This window comes from Miniopterus natalensis, chromosome 19 (assembly GCF_054644295.1).
Source record: "Miniopterus natalensis isolate mMinNat1 chromosome 19, mMinNat1.hap1, whole genome shotgun sequence".
NCBI classification, from domain to species: domain Eukaryota; kingdom Metazoa; phylum Chordata; class Mammalia; order Chiroptera; family Miniopteridae; genus Miniopterus; species Miniopterus natalensis.
The window spans coordinates 14,792,911-14,815,204 of record NC_142099.1 but is presented as its reverse complement, the minus strand read 5'-3'; the positions used below and the strand labels follow the sequence as shown (position 1 = coordinate 14,815,204).

The 22,294-nt window shown below is 39.6% G+C and overlaps 1 protein-coding gene across 1 annotated transcript; it reads left to right on the top strand.

Moving 5' to 3' along the window:
- Nucleotides 1-43: 43 nt before the first annotated feature.
- On the top strand, nucleotides 44-19,445 carry LOC148090897 (flavin-containing monooxygenase 5-like). The gene is made up of 8 exons (XM_087828178.1): nucleotides 44-248; nucleotides 3,981-4,169; nucleotides 7,742-7,904; nucleotides 8,655-8,797; nucleotides 12,423-12,622; nucleotides 14,482-14,834; nucleotides 15,953-16,025; nucleotides 18,551-19,445. Exons 1-8 carry the CDS (start codon nucleotides 114-116, stop codon nucleotides 18,894-18,896), a joined length of 1,602 nt encoding a protein of 533 aa, XP_087684304.1. The 5' UTR covers nucleotides 44-113; the 3' UTR covers nucleotides 18,897-19,445.
- Nucleotides 19,446-22,294: the final 2,849 nt, after the last annotated feature.

Sequence of the window (22,294 nt, the reverse complement as noted above, 5' to 3'; positions counted from 1 at the left end):
TCTCAGCCAAGGTCTTTTCTTGAAAGGTGTCAACTGATGTGTGCTTTCTGTCTTTTGTCATCCATTCTTTAGGACAGATTGGGTAGACCTAGCCCTGTGAAGATCTGGAAACCATGACCAACAAAAGAATTGCCGTGATCGGAGGAGGTGTGAGTGGGCTGACCTCTATCAAGTGCTGCCTAGATGAAGGCTTGGAGCCTGTCTGCTTTGAAAGGACTGATGACATCGGAGGGCTCTGGAGGTTCCAGGTAAATCTCCTGGTTAATACTACTTTTGGAACCCTCACTGTAAGTAGGTGCATGAGACATATATCAGATACTTTATCTTGTGTCAGGAAATATGATGGACTTGACAGTGATTAAAGCTGCTAGAATTTGGCCTGCTGACCTCTTCTTAGCAGCCATCACGTCTGTATAGGTCCCTCTTTCCCTAGGCGGACAGCAGAATGGAATACAGGTATCATTTGTTTTTCCTTTATTGGTGTCCAGGAAAATAGAGCAGAGATCATTTTCATTATTGAGTTTTGCTGCTATCCAGAAGAGGGTTACACTTGGTGGTGTGAGGTGAAAACAAAATAACAAACAGAAGCTGTAAAGTCGTTAGAAAACTTAAGAGTGTTTGTTCCTGGTCCAAATTAATAGGTGAGCGCCGGAGATTACCTGCTTACAACTCCTTCCAGGGATTCCCTCTTTAATCTTATCTACCACTTTTCTTTCCTTTGAACTTTTATGTCCCTTGAGAAATCAAATCAGTAATTCAAAGTCCTTTGTTCAGAAGAAGGCCGAGGACACCTGCAACTGGATTTTCTTGACTTTGCAAATACTGTTTCAAAATCAAGTTGCTTTAATATACATACCCAGCCCTGTAACTTGTTCCTAACAGTTAAGGTATCACCTACGTAAATGATTGATAGTTAAGGTTATTATAAGCCAAAGAGTATTAACCTCCTTTCCTGATATCAGAGTGACATGCACTGGTTTTGCCTTTAAACTCACTTTGTAAACCAGTGAATGGTATTGGGGTATCCAAATGTGTTTCATATTTCCTAAAAACTAACAGTGTTGACCAGCTACTTAAAAGTGGCTTCATAGCATTCCTTAGTTGAAGAGCAGAACAGTCCTTTTGCATCTTGGCTCTCTCTTTGGGGACTAACTCTGTTTAACAACAGTCCTTATTTAGTTCATGGGTAGATACCCCTTAGCAACCCCCCCCCCCACCTCTGTCATAATCAGTCTTGGGCATGAGCTGAAAAGGCTGTTAATTAGTATTTAGTAATCAACAGAAAATTCTATTTTTGAAATCCAGCCACAGCTTAATGTAGAGGTTAACAGCAGTCTTGATGCAAATCCTGTGTCTGCATCATTCAGCAGTGTGATATTGGAGAAAACCAGTAAACCTATCTGTACCTCTATTTCTTCATCTTTAAGAAGGAAGTAGTAATAGTACACATGTCATAGAGTTATTGTGGGGATTAAGTGCATGAATAATTGTGTCTTTCATTAATAATATATGACACGGTGCCCGTTGCACAATAAATGCTACATGTCGGTTATTACCGAGTAGGCCTGGAGTGGGGTCCACCCATCCTTGCCAGGTTCAGCAGCTACTGGCCAGGTGTGAAATCACCATCAAAGGGTCCATCGTCCAGCCTGATTATCAGGCGCCTGACTTTTATCTTCAAAGTGGTTTAGCCTATTCTCTGTTAACGACCTAAGTTGGAGTTTCTTCTGATTATTCTCTTGGCAAAATTTCAAGACTTTATCAACTACGTCCTTGAAAATAAACAAGCTCTATTCATAACTCTCTGACTTATGTTCAGACCACATCTGTGTCTATTATATTATATGTCGCACAGCCCGGCTGGGCGTGGCTCAGCGGTTGAGCGTTGACCTAGAATCCAGGCGATCAGTGTTCGATTCCCAGTCGGCACGTGCCCGGGTTGTGGGCTCGATCAATGACTCTCTCATCACTGATGTTTCTATCTCTCTCTCCCCCTCTCCTTTCCTGTCTCTGAAATCAATAAAGATATGTTAAAAAAAAAAAATTTTATATGTCATACAGAAGTATATGTCAGAAATATCTATTCTTTCCTGACAGGCCCTAGGGGTTCAGTATGTTGTGTGTTTTTTTCAGTTTTTTAACTTTTAAAAAAATATATATCTTTTTCAATTTCAGAGAGAGAAGTGGAGGAGAGAGAGATAGAAACATCAGTGATGAGAGAGTTATTGATCTGCTGCCTCCTACACGCCCCCAACTGGGAATCGAGCCTGCAACCCAGGCATGTGCCCTGACTGGAAATCAAACCTTGATCTCCGGGATGGTAGATCGATGCTCAACCTCTGAGCCATGCAGGCCAGGCTTCAGTATGTATTTTTTCTTCTGAAATACCATCACTTGCATTTTCTTATCTTTACTCCTCTTTCTCTATTCCATCTGCAAAATAGGAGTAGAGTTCACCGCTTGCTTCCTTCTTGTTATTGCTGAAACTTTATAGTAATAATTATTCCCTCTTACCCACTGCCAATACATTTGAGGATCCCCAGTGGTGCCGGAAACCATGAATAGTATGTTTTTTCCTATACATATATACCTATGATAAAATTCAATTTATAAATTAGGCACAGAAGAGATTAACAACTGTAAGAATAAAGTAGAACAATTATACTGTAAAAAAAATTGTACAAATGTGATCCCTCTTTCAAAATATCTTACTGTATTGCACTCAACTTTACACATAAAGGAATCACTTTACGGCTTCTCTTTGACATATTGGAATTGCCAACATCACTACTCTTGCACATTGGGGCCATTGTTAAGTAAAACAGGGTTCCTTGAACACAAGCACTGTGATGCTGCTGATAGTCAATCTGACAACCAGGATGGCTACAAATGATAACTTACGGGGAACATATACAGCATGGATATGCTAGACTAGGGAATGATTTATGCCGTGGGCATGTCAGAGGACAGAATGAGATTTCATCATGCTACTCAGAATGACCCAAAATTTAAAATTTAAAATTGCTTATTTCTGGAATTTACTATTTAATATTTTCAGACTGCAGTTGACCTTAAATAACTGAAACCACAGAAAGCAGGTAAGGGGGAACTACTATATATACAAGTTCTCAAAATATTAATTTCAATCTATTTTTGATCCCGTCACTAATGTTAGGTAAGTAAGACTGATGGTGGGAAAGTACATTGTACTAACTTACATTCTCTCCAGCATAAGTTCCAACTTCATCCCATTTTTGCTAACACTGAGTAATCTTTTAAATTAGTAAAAATGAGGTAAAATGGGGATATATACTGGAAGAATCTAAGTTGGTACAATGATTCCTGAAGAGCAAGCTCCTAAGTATATGAAAACCCTTGAAACTTACCTTGGCTTTGAAATATATAAAATATAGTTAAGACCATTATTCAGATGGGCAGTTCTCACTCGGAGTTTCAGGTCATTGCAATCAGCTCGCAACTGAGACTGAACATCTGCTATGGTTTCTTTGCTCACATGTTTAGAACTTCATGTGGGATAACTAGAATTTCTGGGAGCTGACTGCATATCTATCTCATACATTCTGTTCATGTAACTAGCTTGGGCTTCCTCACAGTGTGGTAGTCTCAGAGTAGTTGGACTTTCTGCATGGCTGCTAACTTCCACAAGAGCAAGCTTTCTAAGAGACCTAGAAACACAAGACCGTTCTTGTGGCTGCCAGGCTACTTAGGACAGTTTTGGAAGCCATTCGGTATCATTCCAACTGCATGTTGTTGGCCACAAGCAAGTCACAAAGACAGCTCAGATTCAAGGGGAAGAGACTACATAAGGGAGCAAATACTGGGAGATGTGAGTGTGTGTGGGGGGGTAACATTTTTTAAAATGGCATTTCTTTCAGAAAGCTTTTTGAAGTGTTTATTGGCTGTTTATAAACCATGAAGTTAATTCACAAGTGGCTTTGAATGCTTCTTATTTCCTGCAGGCAAATCCTGAAGAAGGAAGAGCCAGTATTTACAAATCAGTGATCGTCAACACTTCTAAGGAGATGATGTGCTTCAGTGACTATCCCATCCCAGAGCATTTTCCTAACTTCATGCATAACTCCCAGGTCCTGGAGTATTTCAGGATGTATGCCAAAGAATTTGACCTTCTAAAGTATATCCGACTGAAGGTAGGGAATTTTGTGGGTATCTTTGTGTTTGAAGTTGTTTGTCAAATAAATGAATAATGTGACTTCATTTACCAGTGCTTACGTGTAAATACTGGTTTGATAGAACATGTATCTATCCTTTCTAGACAGAGACTTCACTCTGTCTTGTCGGTTCCTAAAAAATATTCACAGAAAAGCTCCTCTTTTATATGTGTTTCACTGCAGCTCCAGGAAGCCACCTGCCAGAATGTTTCATTGCCTTCATTTTATAGTATTTGATTGCAATGAAACAAATGAAGGGGAATGTCTTCCCAGTGAGAGAGGGGAACTGACAGGTATGGGAACTTTAAAACCCTCCGGTTCCACAACTTGTCCACTAGTGCTTAGCCCTTTCATGCTTTCTGAAGTATTTTCCAATGCATTATTTTATTGATCACAACAACCCAGGGAAGCAGTTATTGGGAAGTTGCTGAGAAAGCAATGAAGTTAATTAGTAAAGAGGGAAGAACACTGAATTGGGCAACAAAAACTTGAATTCTAGTCTGTTCTCTTACTAATCAACTTGTGACCTCAGACAGGTAAGTTCCACGTGTCTTCATTTTCTTTTCTGTAAAACAAGATGATTGTACTAGATCACTTACTTAAATGATTTTTTCCTGCTGTAAAGTCTTCCATACTTTTCTATCATTTTTAGCCATGGCCATAAAAGAGTATTTTCAGTGATGAAAAAAAAGTCTTAGGACCTACTCTCTTAACAACTTTCAAATATACCATACAGCATTGTTAGCTATAGTTACATGAAGTACATTACATCCCCAGTACTTATTTATCTTATAACTGGAAATGCGTACCTTTGGACCACCTTGATTCAATTCCCCTACACCCACCGTCCTTCTACTTCCTGATCATTCTGCTAAATCATGCCTTTTTCTGTTTAACAACAATAATAAAACATTAATATCCGGTGACAACTTCCAAAGCAGATCATTTCCAGCCCAGTAGTACTTTTCACTTCTGTAAACACTTATCGAACAAGTTTGTTACCATTCTAAGTAGTGACGATGCAAAGACAAAAACAGAACAAAACAAAACGCAGTGATTTCATAATCTAGTTAAGATATAGAAAAAAGGAAGTGTAGTTTATTATAAATATAAGTAATAAAAATTTTTAAATGTTAACCTTAGACAAAAAGTCAGCCACCTATTTCTCCAGCAAAATGGGTTTATTCAGGTACAACAAAGACTTGCAATCCGGAACATGCGGCCATGTGGGCCACATGCAAGTCTGCTAAAACAAAGGAACAGGAGCTCTTCTATAGAGCAGCGGAAGAAGTTGCGAGGGCGGTTACAAGGAGTTCTCCATGTTATGCTTCGTGAATGACATAGGGCACTGCATTTAAATGAGGTTTCTGTTTACTTTTTTTTTTTACAAGCATTAGAGAGTGATAAATGTTATAGAGATCTATATATTGCAGCTCAGAGGAGGGATGCTTAACCCATCTGGGCATGAGGCATCAGGCACCAGGGAAGTTCTCCTAGAGGAGAAAATATCTAAAGTCAAGGTTGAAGGGTGAGCAGGAATCAGGCAAATGAAGAAGGTATAAAAGGGTGATCCAGACAGAGGCACCGGCCTGTGTAAAAGCAAGGACTATAAATCATGCAGGACAGCTAGAGTATAAAGGTGTTGTGTTTCTATTAGTCCACTGAGATATTATGGCCACAGAACCTGGAAGCACGTAGGAACGCTTTTTTTTTAAAATATATTTTTATTGATTTCAGAGGAAGGGAGAGGGGGAGAGAGAGAAACATCAGTGATGAGACAGAGTCATTGATTGGCTGCCTCCTGCATGCCCCCCACTGGGGATCGAGCCTGCAACCCAGGCATGTGCCCTGACCCATAAACACACCTCCATCTCCTGGATCATTGGTCGATGCTCAACTGCTGAGCCATGCCAGCTGGCCCGAACACATTCTTAAAGTTTCCTTAATCTGGGTAGAGTAACCCATATTTATATATTATTTTTTTAAACGAAAAATTATAGCCCGGCCAGGCATGGCTCAGTGATTGAGCGTCGACCTAGCATCCACTTGATTGTCGTTCGATTCCTAGTCGGGGCACATACCCGGGTTGTGGACTTGATCAATGACTCTCTCATCATTGATGTTTTCAACTCTCCCTCCCTCTCCCTTCCTCTCTCTGTAATTAATAAAGATATATTTTTAAAAATAATATTAATAATAAATAAAACAAGAAATTATACCATTGACTATCCCATCTCACAACTTCGTTTATAGTTATTTGTGAATTAGGCATTTGTGGGAACAAAGAGAGGTTCATTTAGAGAAAACTTTTTTATGTAAACAAGCTACTTAAGAGACAGATTTTTTTTACTCAGTCACATGTTTATGGCTAGACAATGAGAACAGGACTTGGCGATAAGACATCAGCGGGTCTCAAGATGTTTGGGGGTCAGGGGAGGAGTAGGCATTTAGTGCATAGAGTATCTTAGAAGCTCAGGGGAAGCCCAGGCTTTATTCAAGTGTTGCATTGACTTAGGATAGTGATTTTCAACCTTTTTCATCTCATGGCACATATAAAATAATTACTAAAATTCTGCGGCACATCAAAAAATATATATTTTGCAAATCTGACCAAAAAAAAATAGGTATAATCTTGATTCATTCACACCGGCCAGCTATTCTTGTGTTGGCTGTTGCAATTTTTTTGACAGCCTAAGGGAAGAGAGGTCAGTGCCCCTGACCTCAAGTATTGCATGTTTTAAAAATTCTTGTGGCCCAGCTGAGCATGGCTCAGCGGTTGAGCGTTGACCTAGGATCCAGGCGATCAGGGTTCGATTCCCGGTCAGGGCACATTTCCGGGTTGCGGGCTGCAGCTGATCACTGACTCTCGTCGTTGATGTTTCTATCCCTCTCTCTCCCTCTCCTTTCCTCTCTCTGAAATCAGTAAAGATATATTTTAAAAAATAAAATAAAAAACAACAACAACACAACTCATTTAAAAAAATTAAAAAAAGCCTGGCCGGGCGTGGCTGAGTGGTTAAGCTTCGACCTAGGATCCAGGCGATCAGGGTTCGATTACCGGTCAGGACATATACCCAGGTTGTGGGCTGCAGCCAATCAATGACTCCATCATCATTGATGTTTCTATCTCTCTCTCTCTCCCTTTCCTTTCCTCTCTCTGAAATCAATAAAGATATATTTAAAAAATAAATAAATAAATAAAATAAAAAATAAAAATAAAAATTCTTGTGGCACACCAGTTGAAAATCACTGACTTAGGGCATGAACCAAGAGAATAGTAATGTGCGCTTTTATGGAAGCAGAGAAGAGTGCATCATTAGCCTGCCAACTTTATTTTATTTATTTGGTCTTCTGGAAGTTTTCTCACTCTGGCTGCATCTGACAAAAATATTCTTACTTGTGGAGTATGGAAATCAAATGTCCCTGCATGAGCCCTCTTGTGTAAGATCAGCCCTTTGTGTTCACACTCTGCAAGGAGAGTCATATCAGAAAATATGTCCACTGTAGCGGCTGTGGTTACCATCGCCTGTAGCTGTCACTCTCTTTTTCAGACTACTGTGTGCAGTGTGAAAAAGCGGCCTGATTTCTCCACTTCAGGCCAATGGGAGGTAGTCACAGAATCCGAAGGGAAAAAGGAAGTGGGTATCTTCGATGGAGTCATGGTTTGCACCGGCCATCATACCAATGCTCACTTGCCCTTGCAAAGCTTCCCTGGTGAGTATCCTACCAGGAAGAAAGACCCTCGAACCATACCTGTGACCTGACCCCTGAGGAATGGGGGAATTTCAGTCTTAGTGATTCTTACCTTGGGATGAAGTAAGGCTTATCTTAATTCTGCATGTTCTCCTGAAAGATGCTGGGAGGTAGACATATGGTAATTTTGGAGACTAGAGGAAAGTTGGAGAACTCTATATTTAGTTTCAAAATGACTTTAGTTTTTCTAAGGATCAAAAGGAAAAACATGGAGTTGATGTGCATTAGGTTGAATAAGGATTTTCAGCAATCAAGGAAACAAATGGAAATAGACTTTATAAGGAAGAAATTAAAGCTTAAGGAAAGAATTTATTACAGTTCTGGGTCTGGACTTTTAGGCACAAGAGCATTCTATGTATATTCTAGAGTTTATAAAAATATATGCTCCAATTGAAATGGGAGTAGGTATTTAAAGAGGATGAGAGACAAAAGAGAATGGAGGTTTCCTGAAGCCATTTGTATATCTGAGTCTACAAGTCCAAAATACAAACAGATCCTGAGTGAAGTGGACTGTTTATGATAAGGGAGTCTCAAGGTTCTGCCCTGAGGCTATGGGGGGAAATAGGCAAAAATATTCAGAAAGGCAAGTGTGCAGCTGAGTAAAAGGAGAGCACATGGAGAGTATATTTTAAACTCTACACACTGCAAAAAAATATATTTTTCAAATGATATCAGATAAACACTTGATAATTATGTTTCCCTCTCTTGCAGGAATTGAGAGGTTCAAAGGACAGTACTTCCATAGTCGAGATTATAAGAATCCAGAGAGTTTCACTGGAAAGAGAGTCATTGTAATTGGCATTGGGAATTCTGGAGTGGATCTGGCTGTGGAGATTAGCCACACAGCCAAGCAGGTTTGAATCAACAATTATTTACTTTGCTTTACCAAGAAAGCTGCAGGTGGACTCAACAGAGAGTATGGATACCTGCCCAGAGCTCATCAGTGCCGATGGCAAATGTAGGGCTTGGTTTCATTGGCAACATTATGATGGATGATATGATGGAGCCAAGGTTGCTAGTTAAATTCCCATCATTCGATTGGCCTCACACTAAGGAATTAGGTCATGACCACAGCTGTGCTCATAATCCCAATCAGATGTCTCCAGAGTGGGCCTCTAGCTTTCAGGAAGACCAAATAATTGATGGGAGAGCTTGTCAGAAAGCAGCACTCAGAAGTGTAGATCTTCTCTTGGCAAGCAGAAATGCCATGCTCTTATGTGAAGAAAGCACACTGGGTCATTGAAAGCTTTTCACTCATAGGATGGTGGGGGGAATTTCCTCTTGCATCCACAGCTGGAAAAAAGAAGCAGTCTAATCTTTCTAAAGATGACATGCTTACCAGTATGCAAGTGTCCACACTGAGGCATCTGCAGGCACCAGCCTTTTCATTACAGTTAGATAACACAATGATGTTTTCTCTAAAGCAGTTTTTATGTCCTTAAGGTTTTTTGTTTTTTGAACTAGGAAGAAAGTGTGTTTATTATAAATTCCTAGAAAAAGACATTTCATTTTAATATTTTGTTATTTATGTCTTTATTGAATCATAACTGTTGACAACAGTTAAATATCTGGTTGTTCTTTGGTAACTTTAATTAAGCTGTGCTTCTCCACAAATGTGTTTTAAATTACTATTTTTTTAAAAATAGAAGTTTAATGCCACAACTTTGTTAAATGACCTCTACTCAGAAACTCTGTTCAATAACACTTCTCAGTCATATCTCCGTCTATCACCACAAAAGCGATTTCAGATGCTCCATGAATTAATTCAACAAGCATTTATCAGGAAATAGCTATAGAAACAAGAAGGAGGAAAAATGTGTGTGGGTGTTATGATAAAAAGAATGTGCAAGGTATGTTGTGGGGACCCAAGGCTTGAGCCTTCTTTAATATCATTGGCTTGTCAGATGGTCAGTTAGAAGGGAGCTAGGCCTTCCATGCACTGCGGAATCGTAGATTGCCAAGGAACAAAGCGTCCAAGATGGGGTGGATATAGGCAGCTGTGTCTGACAGAGTCTGGGAAAACACATAGCAAAACGATGTCTGCCTAGCAGGGACAGCACTGTCACGCCACTAAAGCAAGCTGAAGAAACTCAATTGCTGGGTTCTGACTTTTTGCTTTACATGTTAAATTGTACTTATGAGAAGTGGTTTGTAAATCAAACATTTTAAATGAACCTATAAATTTCAGTGTATCAAGGACATCTTGCTATAGGAATTCTTATGTTATAATGCTTTTGTGAAGAGAAAACATTCCTTTCTTGTACAACAATCTTCCTTACATTTGTTTCTTATAAATCCAAATTTGTAAATATGCTGTTTGCTTAAAAGAAGGCATAGATGGAAAATTGAAATGAGTACAATGATAGCCATTAAGCATTTATTGAGTAGTTACTATATGCCACACCCTTTACAAAAACACTATTTCTCACAACAACCTTGTGCTATATGTATTATTGTCACTGTTTTATACACTGGAAACCTTTTAATTGAGGCTCTGAGCATTTACATTACTCATATACTTATATAACAAAAGTTACATAGACTGCACACAAAACTATTTGATTCCTAAGACCATGCTTGCTCTTTCCATTGTGACATGTAAAAGTGCTTAATTGTGACAGCGCTAAATTAAGGTCACTCTTGGTGAGAATATATGTGTGAAGAGAATATATGTGTGTGATAATACATGATTATCCCTAAATGTAGACACATTACCTTTTTACTTACAGCTAAGACGAAAGACCATAAAGCAAGGCACTTACATACTTTACAACTTGAAACTGTCTCTAGAGAATTTTGTAATGTAGAGAAAGTGATACTTTTGCCAGGGAATTCAATAGCAAACTTTTAGCAGCTCTGACCATGGACTTTAGCCGTCAGAGCACATAAAGAGACTGAACAGCTTCTTGTTATTCTACTAGCAATCTTCAGTTTTTCCATGAAATAATCAATGAAACACTTTCTAAGTACAGACTTTGGCGTCAGTAAGACCTGCGCTGGAAATTCAGCTCTGCCACTTACTAGCTGTATGATCTGAGGCAAGTTAGGCGTCTTCTCCATGCCTCTCACCCATAAAATGGGGACAGTACCTACCTCAAGAGGTGGTTGTATTGGTTAAATAAGATACAGATAAAGGACCTAGCATAGTGACTTACAGTTCACAATTCTCAATAAATAGAAGTGATGATGATGATGAGTTGAGTAGACTAAAAGATGTGTAGGCTACACCTTCCAACCTGGAGAAAACAGTTGAAGGGACAGAAAATAAGTGTTTAACTTCACACATATATTCTCACCAGTGGTGACCTGAAGTGCTATCCTAATTAAGCACTTTTACGCAGTTGAAAGGAAAAAAAGTTAAACATCAATATAAAGTATAAATAACAGGTTTTCTTTTTTGTAATAATGCAACCAATGTCAAAGGCAAAAGAGACTGAGGGTTTTGGATTAAAATATCTCCAAGTTGCTTTCAGCTTTACCATTCCACGGTTTTAAATGAGTGGAACAGGTTAGGTAAGTGCTAGATAGTTCAGAAGATGGAGAGAAAACTGTCAGCCAGAACAGTCAGCAATGTCTTCATGGAGGAGGCAGGCTTGATCTGGATCTTAAAAATGAATAGGCTTAGGCAGAGAAAGACAAACATCACATGATCTCGCTTATATGTGGAATCTAAAGAACTTAATAAACTGATGAACAGAATAGATTCAATGATATGGAAGCATGGATCAGACTGACGAATGTCAGAGGGATGGAGTAGGGCGGGTGGGTGGAGGGGAAGAGAGTAACCAAAGAATTTATATGCATATATGCAGAAACCAAGGACACTGACAGTGGTGGGCAGAGACATTCGGGAGGGGGATGGGACGGTGGAATGGGTCATTGGGGAGAAAAATAAAAATTTGTAATATTTAAAATAATAATAATAATAATAATAATAAAGCCCTTGATAGAAAAAAAATGAATAGGCTTGCCCTGGCTGGCGGGCTCAGTGGTTAGAGCATCGCCCTGCACGCCAAAGGGCCGAGGGTTCAATTCAGGTCAAGGGCATGTACCTGGGTTGCAGGTCCGCTCCCCGTTCCCAGTGGGGGTGCATGTGGGAGGCAACCAATCGATGTGTCTCTGTCTCCCCTCATTTCCACTCTATCTAAAAATCAATGGGAAATCAGGTGAGGATTGAAAAACAAAAACAAGCGAATAGGCTTTGGAGAAGGAAGAGGCTAGGCGCTTTTCAGGGAGGCGTAATGACATTAGACAAACATATGGTGGTGAAAAGCAAGATGTATTTGTGGTCAGTGAATGCGCCAATTTAATTATAAGTTAGTGTCTGAGAAGGAAAATAGCAGGAAATAAAAAAAGATTGTGCAGGCACTGAAAAGCCAGATGAATGAGTTTAAACTTACTCTTGAAGAAAGCTGGGTACTTTTAAGGGATTATGAACCAGAGAATGGTAAAAGCAAACCATTCCCCCCCCCCCCGCAGGTTTTCCTCAGCACCAGGAGAGGGGCTTGGATCTTGAATCGTGTAGGAGACTATGGATATCCTTTTGATGCGATGTTCTTTTCTCGACTTAAACGTTTTTTTATGAAGATTTGTGGTCCATCATTAATAAACATGTATTTGGAAAAAAGGATGAACCAAAGGTTTAGCCACGAAATGTATGGCCTAAAGCCTAAACACAGGTATGTTCAGGATGGGCTTGGGGCGGTTATAGCCAAAGCACAAAAATAAGGACTGTTCACATAGGCTAATAGTAGAGCTACCTCTACACATTAAGAAAATCCAGAGTCTAAGATCAGATGTCTCCCTTGCTCCCACAGAAGCCCAAGATCTGCTGATCTGTACTCTTTGATCTATGATTCTCCTTGGCAGAGAATAACCATCTGATCATTTCCGTAGGTACTAGTTCTGTTTACATGACGTCCAACAACCACCTGGTAGTAGAGGGCAGTGCATCATTCATTCATTCAGTTATCCAACAAACATTGAGGACCTCTTACGAGCCAAGCGTTACACTGGGCATGAGCGTACAGAGACTAAAGACCTCATAGTAGTAGCAATACAAATAATAAAACCTTACCTTTTTGAGGACTTAATATGAGACAAGCACAGTACTAAATGAGTTACATGCATTATCTCATTTAACCCCCAGAACAGCCCTATAGATTGGCATTTTCCCTGCATTTGATAGATATAACAGTTGACACTTAAAGAAACTAATTATCCCAAGAGCACATCAGAAATAAATGGGAGATCCAAGAAGAGGATTTTACCTTAAATACTCTAATGAAAAGACAGACAATAGAATAAAATGAATGCATGGCATGCCATGCGAGCATAAAGGATGGGAGTCCTCACATAGCCAAGGAAGGAAACTGAAAGCATTTGTAGAGGCTGATTTTAAATGCTTTTTCCCTCCAACTTTTTATTTATTTGTTTTTTATTTATTTATTTTAAAATATATCTTTATTGATTCAGAGGGAGGAAAGGAGAGGGAGAGAGAGAGATAGAAACATCAATGATGGGAGAGTCATTGATCAAGCCCACAACCCGGCATGTGCCCTGACCAGGAACTGAACCCCGATCACCTGGATCCCAAGTCGATGCTCAACCGCTGAGCCACGCCTGGCTGGGCCAACTTTTTATTTTTCAAATTTTAAGGTTTACGTGATGCAAAATATAAGTATAAATGAGCACCCATATACCCTTCACTTAGATTCACTATATTTGCTTTCTGTCTCTCCCTCACTAAAGATAGATCCATTCATGTATATCATACATACTACATATATACATTCACATATACATATTTTTTTCTGAATCATTTAAATAGTAAGTTGCAATCATTAATACACTTTATCCTAAATTACTCAGAATATATTGCCTGAGATAAAGGGCATTCTCCTACATAAACACAATGCAATTATGACACTTGGAAAATTTAACATTGATAAAATACCATTATCTAATATGTTTAATTTTACCAACTTGCCCCAATAATATATATACAGCTTTTTAATTTTTAAATACAAGATCCTGTCAAGTATTACACCATTGCATTTAGCTGCCATGTCTCTCCTTTTTCAATCCTCCTTTTTAAAAAAAATCCAAGCTAGTTGTTTTGCAGAAAGTCTGTATGTTTCCTTGAGAAACCATACATGCATTTAGCTGCCATGTCTCTCCTTTTTCAATCCTCCTTTTTAAAAAAATCCAAGCTAGTTGTTTTGCAGAAAGTCTGTATGTTTCCTTGAGAAACCATACATGCACTCTCCAAATAAAACCATTCTTCCTTCATGTCTCCAACTTCTTTTGTTTCAGTGCCATCCAGGGTCCAACTTCTGCTGAGATCCTGAACTGTGCCAATATACATTAGACCTTTCCCAAATGCCATGGATAGACCACGAGGGAGACCATTGGCATATTGTTTAACCACCTCCATCAAAACAGAATTTTACTTACGTGATACTGATTTCTCCCTTTCTCCCTGCCCCCATGATCGCTCTCATTTCTCCTTCTTCTTGGTCTTTATCTCTACTCACAGACCTCTGAGTCAGCAACCAACAATCAATGATGACCTGCCAAATCGTATAATTTCTGGCTTGGTGAAGGTGAAAGGAAATGTGAAGGAATTCACAGAGACAGCTGCCATATTTGAAGATGGCTCCAGGGAGGATGACATTGATGCTGTTATCTTTGCCACAGGCTATACCTTTGCTTTTCCTTTCCTTGAAGATTCTATAAAAGTAGTAAAAAACAAGGTATCCCTGTATAAAAGGGTCTTCCCTCCTAACCTGGAAAAGCCAACTCTTGCAATCATAGGCTTGATCCAGCCCTTGGGTGCCATTATGCCCATTTCAGAGCTCCAAGGACGCTGGGCCACTCAAGTATTTAAAGGTAGGTAACCATGCAAGTTGACTACTTAATTACTTGGTAGTATCTTTATGTTTATGGCTTGCTTTTTAGTTTTTTCTCTATGTTTTTATCAAAAATTTTAATGTTGACATAATTACAGGTGTCCCCCTTATCCCCCACCCTTTCCCACCTCCACTCACCCTCACCTTCCCTTTCCTTGGCCTTCACCAAAATAGAGTTTGTGTACATGGGGTATGCGTACATATTCTTTAGCTAATCCCTTCACCTTCTTTATCATGTCACCCACACTCCCCTACCCTCAGGCACTGGCCAGTCTGTCCCATGTATCCATGCTTCTGGTTCCATTTTGTTTGTCACTTTATTTTGTTCATTAGATTCCAGAATTTTATGGAGTAACACCTTATGGCTGGGTGTGGCTAAAATGACCTCCATGGCATAGTCCCTCTAAATCTGGGCAAAAAGCTAATCCTTTTAGCTTAGAGTTGTTTATGTTGACTTAAATACTACTCTACCTTTCTCTAGCCAGTTCCTTGATGTTAAATTCATACTATTGCAACTGTTTGTTCATCAGTGTTTAAATGTATCTGTCAAGATTGGGTATTATGAGTTGCCCTTAGCTTTACTTCCATTCTGACCAAATAAAAAAGTTTAGAAGATGAGGCTTATCTTCCATAGGACTTTAGGCATGAAACAGGATTGAAAATTATGTTTTACTTCCTTCTCCCTGTGGTATTAAACTTCTTTGTGATTAAGAGTACAGCTGTGGGTGTGTTCCCCCTGCTCTTTTTCTTTGTACTTCACTTTCCATATACCTTAAGGCCATTTATCATTTCCTTGTGTCCATATTTCCTTTCCCAAGTGAAAGACTAAGGTAGGGAGGAAGTAGTTATTGGTTGGAAGGCAGAGTTAAGAGAAATATCTTCCAAAGGCAAAGTGGGATAGAGAAAGCTACTGATGTTAATTAATATCATTATATTATGGTGGTGGTAGGATAAGGTGATCAGGTGAAGGTGTAACCTCCTTGAGTACAGAAAACTATCTTGTATTTCTTTGAACTCTCCCTAACACAGTAATTGTTAATAGGATTATTGCTCCTACTGAGGTTGCTTTACACTTAAATTTTTGTTTTTTCTCTTTAGGGCTAAAGACATTGCCCTCACAAAGTGAAATGATAACAGACATAGCTAAGGCTCGAGAGAAAATTGAAAAAAGGTGAGAAATTCTCTCAGGAAAGTATGCACTTACTTTTTCTACTTAATAAGAACAATATTGTACTATATTTATCTTCGTTGCATTAGTTCAAGGATTTAGATTGTATTTTGAAGGAAAAGGAAATAATATTTGTGACAATAAAATGAAGAAATAGTACCAAGTCGTTTAGATATGGATGGGAAAGAAGACACAAACTTTAAAAAATCTTTAAAATCCTGTGTTTAGGACCTATAAGAAAAGTCAAGCCCAACCGGCGTGGCTCAGCGGTTGAGCATCGACCTATGATTCTGGAGATCGGGGTTGGATTCCCGGTCCCGGCACATGGCCCGACTGTGGGCTCAATCCCCAGCCCTGGGGATCATGCAGGAGGCAGCCGATCAGTGACTCCCCTTCATCACTGATGTTTCTCTCTCTCTCACCCTCTCCCTTCCTCTCTCTGAAATCAATAAAAATATAGTTTAAAAAAAGAAAAGTCAAGGAGGAAAAAACACATGGAGAAAAAAATCAAGCATGTGGGTTTTGTAACAATTACTAGAAGTGCTAGTAGAGCTGCCAGAGAAAGGAAGAGTGACAGTGAATTGAGCAGTAGATATGGTCCAATTCCAAATCTGCAGGTAGGTTTACAAATCTGCAGAGACCACTTTGTGGGCTGTCGTCATGTGAGAGCCCACTCAAGTCACAGTTGCTCATGGTATGAATAGCCTGTGTGACTTGGAAGGGTGGTAGCATCAGCCAGCTGCCTAGTGCTTGGGTGGATGGACACAGCAGTTTAGTGATCTGACTTTCAGAACTGAGCTTATTCACTGGTTTTTATTTGGGCAAAGTGGAAGTTGATGGTGGTGTGTTAAAGTCAGAGGCACAATCATTCCAGGCCTAAGGACGTGTTTCTTCAGCTGGTTTCTTCAACCAACATAACTCTTCCCTACCTAGGAGGAGGAGAAATAGTTTTTATTTAACCCTGATACCCTTTCCAGGTCCTCTAGTCTCCTCTTTCCTTTCACTGCCAAACTTATGCAATAAATATTATGCATTATATGCTCTAAATTCTCACCCTTTTTCCCTCTGAAGGTCCCTGCATCGTCATTCCTGCTACTGCTCCCTTGAAGGTCACCCATGACCAACTTCATTTTCCTTCCTCTCTGAGTCTGACATTTTTAAACATCTCATCCTTCTTGGAGTGCTTTCTTTCCTTGTTTTTCTGGTACTAAAATATCCTATTTCAACTCTTCCCTTTACTTTGACTTATTTTTGTCTGGCCACCTGACTGAGCAGTCCCTAAGGATATAATGTACCCTTTATTGAGGGTCCACTATGTATATACACCAAGTGACTTATATGTATGAGTTTCTTTACTTCTCATAACAACCCTACAAGGCAGGTACTAGTGAATCTCTTTGTGAAAGTTTCATGAATTCTATAGCCTGTGACCCAGTACTGTCAGATAAATGCATGTCTATAAACCCTTGAGCCAACCTAACATCCGTAAGGGACAGCTCTCAAATTCTGTCCTGTCTTCTCTTCCTCTCTTCTAAAGTTTAGAATCTATCAGTTCCTGTGGAATTGCATTTCACCAGTTCTACCTCAAATTTATCTTTTATTATTTTTCCCTGTGCTTGTTTTGGATTCTTTTAATATGCACATCTAATTTCAATTAATTTGACTTGGCTTTTTCTCTTACTTCCTTTCTGGACCACTACTCTTTGTTTTATTTTTATTATAGAAAGTAAAACAAACAAAGTTCTCAGTTAGCTCTCTAAATCTCACTCCTTCCACACTGGCATCATCATTACCACATTTCCCCTCTATAAAGCCCTTTTAGCTTTTCAAATCTGCACTTGGTATAATCATTCCTATCTGGCTCCATTCAGAGGGTTAATTCCTCTGGTGGAGTAAGTCATCCTCCTCCGTCCTCTCAAGATTCTGAATTAACATTGGCCATTGGAAGTCATGCTCTGTGGACCCCACTACCGCTGCCCTCATAAAACAAGGAGAGTCCCAAACTTGAGGATTTTCATGATAGGTTCTCTCTGATAAAATCGGAACCCTCTGTATCTTGATGTGCTATACTTGCCTCTCTATATGCACCCTTGCTTTTCACAACATTCCTCCTCTACTATAGGTAATGTCTACAGGTATTTTACACTCACATTCTACACTCCTGCTTTATTCCTTCACTCTGCTATTCCCCTGACTTGTAATACTTCCTCCTTGTTCTCAGCTTATCTGTATCTTCCACATCCTCAAGGACATATCATAGCTCTATTTTAACTACCCTCTTCTACATTCCTATTTAGCAGTCTAAAACCACATGATTTGCCAAAAGTCCTATATTCTATGTTTCACATGTGTCTATCTTATCTTTTCCAGTAATTATAAAGTCCTTAAGGATAGAGACAATGTCTTATCTTTCTTCTCTATTTTCCATAGCTCCTTGACCAATATTGAGACAATAACAGGTACTTAGAAAGCACTGATTAACTGATTAAATTGTTGATAGGCCATGGCTTTTGTCTTCTCTGTTTCAGGTATGTGGAGAGCCAGCGCCATACCATTCAGGTAGGCTATATAGATACCATGGATGAGCTTGCTGACCTGCTGGGCGTCAGGCCCAATTTGCTGTCTCTGGCCTTCACTGACCCCAAGTTGGCATTACAGTTATTATTGGGTCCCTGTACTCCAATCCAGTATCGTCTACAGGGTCCTGGAAAATGGGATGGAGCTCGAAAAGCTATCCTTACCACAGAAGATCGCATCAGGAAGCCTGTGATGACGAGAGTAGTTGAGAGCAGGAATTCCATGACTTCAACAATAACAAAGGCCAGGTTTATGCTGGCCGCTGTTATCTTTGCTATAATTATAACCTATTTTTAGCTGTTCCATTGTCATTGCTCCAGTTTTCTTTGAGGAGCTGGATCTAGAGATGCCTTCAGAATCTGACAAGGTTGAACAACTCTTAGTTTCACATTACCGAGAAATCTGTTTTTTCCCCAAAGCATTCATCCTTTTTCCTCTTTTCCCTATAATGAAATTCCAGCTTTTCATTCATATTGACTTATCTTCCTTCTCATGACCCAGCATGTTTTCCTTTTGGCAGTCCCTAGGCTAGTGAGCTCAGAGACTCTCTTAATCATCTTTTCATGTCCTTAGCAGAGTTCTTGACACATGATAGGTGCTTAATAAATGTTTGTTGTTATCACATATTATGGTGGGGAACATAAGTCAGTATCTGTATAAGAAATGGGTGACTGCATTTGTAACTCAGCTTCTGAGAGGATTTGGTTCTCTATTAGAAACTCAATCTTCTATGTGCTTTTAATATTGTAATTAAGTGTATGTTTCCTGAGGGGTAAAAGAAATAATGGTCTTGTAACAGCTGTATATACCTAAGATATATACATAAACATTTTGTCTCACTAGCTATTCACGAGTGTATCTGATAGCTGGTCATTTTGATAAAGGTCTTTATTATCTCAATGAAGAAACTACCTTCAACTTTCAAGGCACATGGGCCATTCTAATAATCTAGCATTTGTCAGAAGGTTCGACTTGGTTGAAAAACTTGAGATTTTAAATTAGCTGTCCTATCTTTTTTGAGCTCTTAGTTCTCATATTAGAATCCAACAAGACTTTACCTTGGGAGGTGTGATCAGTAGCTGCCTACTGTTGTAGTGTGACCTACAAATGTGATTTGGTTTTTCTCCCCCCACTCCTGCTTTCTCCCCTCCAATCCCTCTCACAGATAAAGTCTAAGTAGTAAGTATTTGAAGAGGTCATTTGTATTAAATTAGAATTGGTATTAACTAAATATAGGGGCATTCAGAGAAAAGGGGGGTGGGGAGGTAGTAAAGAGTAATGGGGGTCAAATATATGGGTCAAATATATGGTGATGGGAGAAATCTGACTTTGGGCGGTGCGCACACAATGCAATATACAGATCATAGAATTGTGCACTTGAAACCTATATAATTTTATTAACTGATGTCACCGCAATAAAGTTAAAAAGAAAAGTATAAGATCATTCTACTTATAACAGTTCCCCTTATATCATACAGTGTAGTTCTGACAAACAGCAAATGAGACAAAAAGCAAGGACTCATCTTATTCCCAGGGCCACTGTTGATTCTGTTTTCTCATCTGTAGAAGTCTTGCTCTGTTTTTGTCTCACAGAGAAGTCAATGAAGAGTTAGCCATCAGGCCCACTTAGTTTCATGAATTAAGGTACTATATATACTGGCCAGGTGTATGTCATAAATAGCTGTTGGGCAATAGATTTGGGGATCAATGCCTATTACTTGACAAAAGGATCAACCTGAAAAACCGAAAGGATAACGTAAGAAATTATCTTGCCCAATATAAATACACATAACAGAACCAGAAATGTGAGAACATTTGGACAATTTCTGCCCTTGGGCCTAATTTATCTTTGAAAATGCTTTTTGAGAATTAGACAACTGACAGCCAATATTCTTTAGTGTTTTTCCTTCCCTAATCCTTATGATGTTGAGCACTTGAAATCCATTAAAATGGATATAGTATCTTTTAATCTGCAGATAGTTCAAAAGTAAATTGAAGGCTGCTTGCTATTTTTTCACTCCTTTCTTTTAACATATAAATTTGCCTTTTTCAGCGGGTAAGTCTGTGAATTAACATTCCTTTAATAATACAATTCCTAATCATCAGCAACAAGTACCATAGTTTTCTTAATTTTTTTTTATTCTAAATTCACTGACTGTCTCATTATCCTTATAAAATAGAAGGTTACAAAAATATCATTTGTTACCTTCTAAACCAAGCTAAAAGTAAGATATGAATAGGAATTTGAACTCAAACCAATTCAATTACTACAAACCTGTAGTAGCTGATGAATATGTACTAATATTCATCAATTTATCATATCTTGCTTTTGTAATTATAATTCCCAATTAGATTATACAATAGAATGCATCCATGTAGCGCCAAAAAGTATGGATGTGCTCAAAAAGCAAACTGATGGGGTGTGTCCAAGCCACACAGGAGCCAAATGAAGGTGGACCCAATGGTCAAAGATGTAACAATTTGAGCAGTAAATTACCTGGTACTGGATTATAACATAAGATGTAAAAAAATACCCATGAGTCTGTATTGATATTAATGATTGAATAAATTAGTAGGCGGGGAAGAATACACAAACCTCCCACACAGAATTCCAAATAGTTTACGTAGTCACTCTGCCTTAAGAGTGAAGTACATAGTGACTTCCTTCCAAAGAGAAAAGCATGGAGAGGGGGGAAAATACCTTTACAGAGGAGCAATCTGACAAGTAGGACCTCGGCTGGGTAATCAAGATGAAATCAACAGTGAAGTCACGTTGATAGTACGCACCCTTGATATGATGCGATGAGGATACTTTATCTCTGAGGTCTTCCTCCTAACCCATAACCCAGTCTAACCACGAGAAAAACATCAGACAAACGCAAGTCAGGAATGTTTTATAAAATATCACCGCAAAACTGTCAAGATCATAAAAGACAAGGGAAGTCAGAAACCATCAGACACATAAATGCAAGAAAAGGAAACTAGACCAGCTTCTTATGCCATACACAAGAATGAACTCGAAATGGGTGAATGACTTAAATGTTAGACTCGAAACCCAAAAATCCTGGAAGAAAACAGGCAGCAAAATCTCGGACATTTCTTGGAGCAATACTTTTTCTAATGTATCTCGTCAGCCAAGGGAAACAAAGGAAAAACCTAACCGGGACTACATCAAACTAGAAAGTTTTTGCACAGCAAAAGAAACCATTAACAAAATGAAAAGACAGCCCACTAAGTGGGAGAACATTTTCGCCATACAGCGTCACTAACCCGTTAAGGTTTATCTCCTAACCACTCCTTCCCTGGGGGTCAAGTTGTCTGCTCCCCAACCTGGAGCAACCGGGCCTTCAGTGGGAAGCGGGTGTAGTTCCCCTAGGAACCCACCTCTCGGGGTCGCCATGACAACGAAACCGGTTTTGGCGAAACAGGCCCGGTGAGGGGCCGGGAAGAAAGCACCGTGCCTGTGGGTACCGAACCCCGGAGGCTGGGTGGCGGTCCCGAGCGCCATTCGGGGGCCGTGTCCTCCGCAAGGCAGGCCCGCAGCCTCAGCGAACCGTTTCCCGAAGCGTCGCGCGGGAGGACGGTCCCGTGGGCCCTCAGCTGACAGCGGGCGGGCGGGCGCCCCCTCCCGGCGCTGGGGGCTGCGCGCGGCTGTCCACCATCGAGGCGGCGGCGGCTAGAGAGGCCGGCGGGCG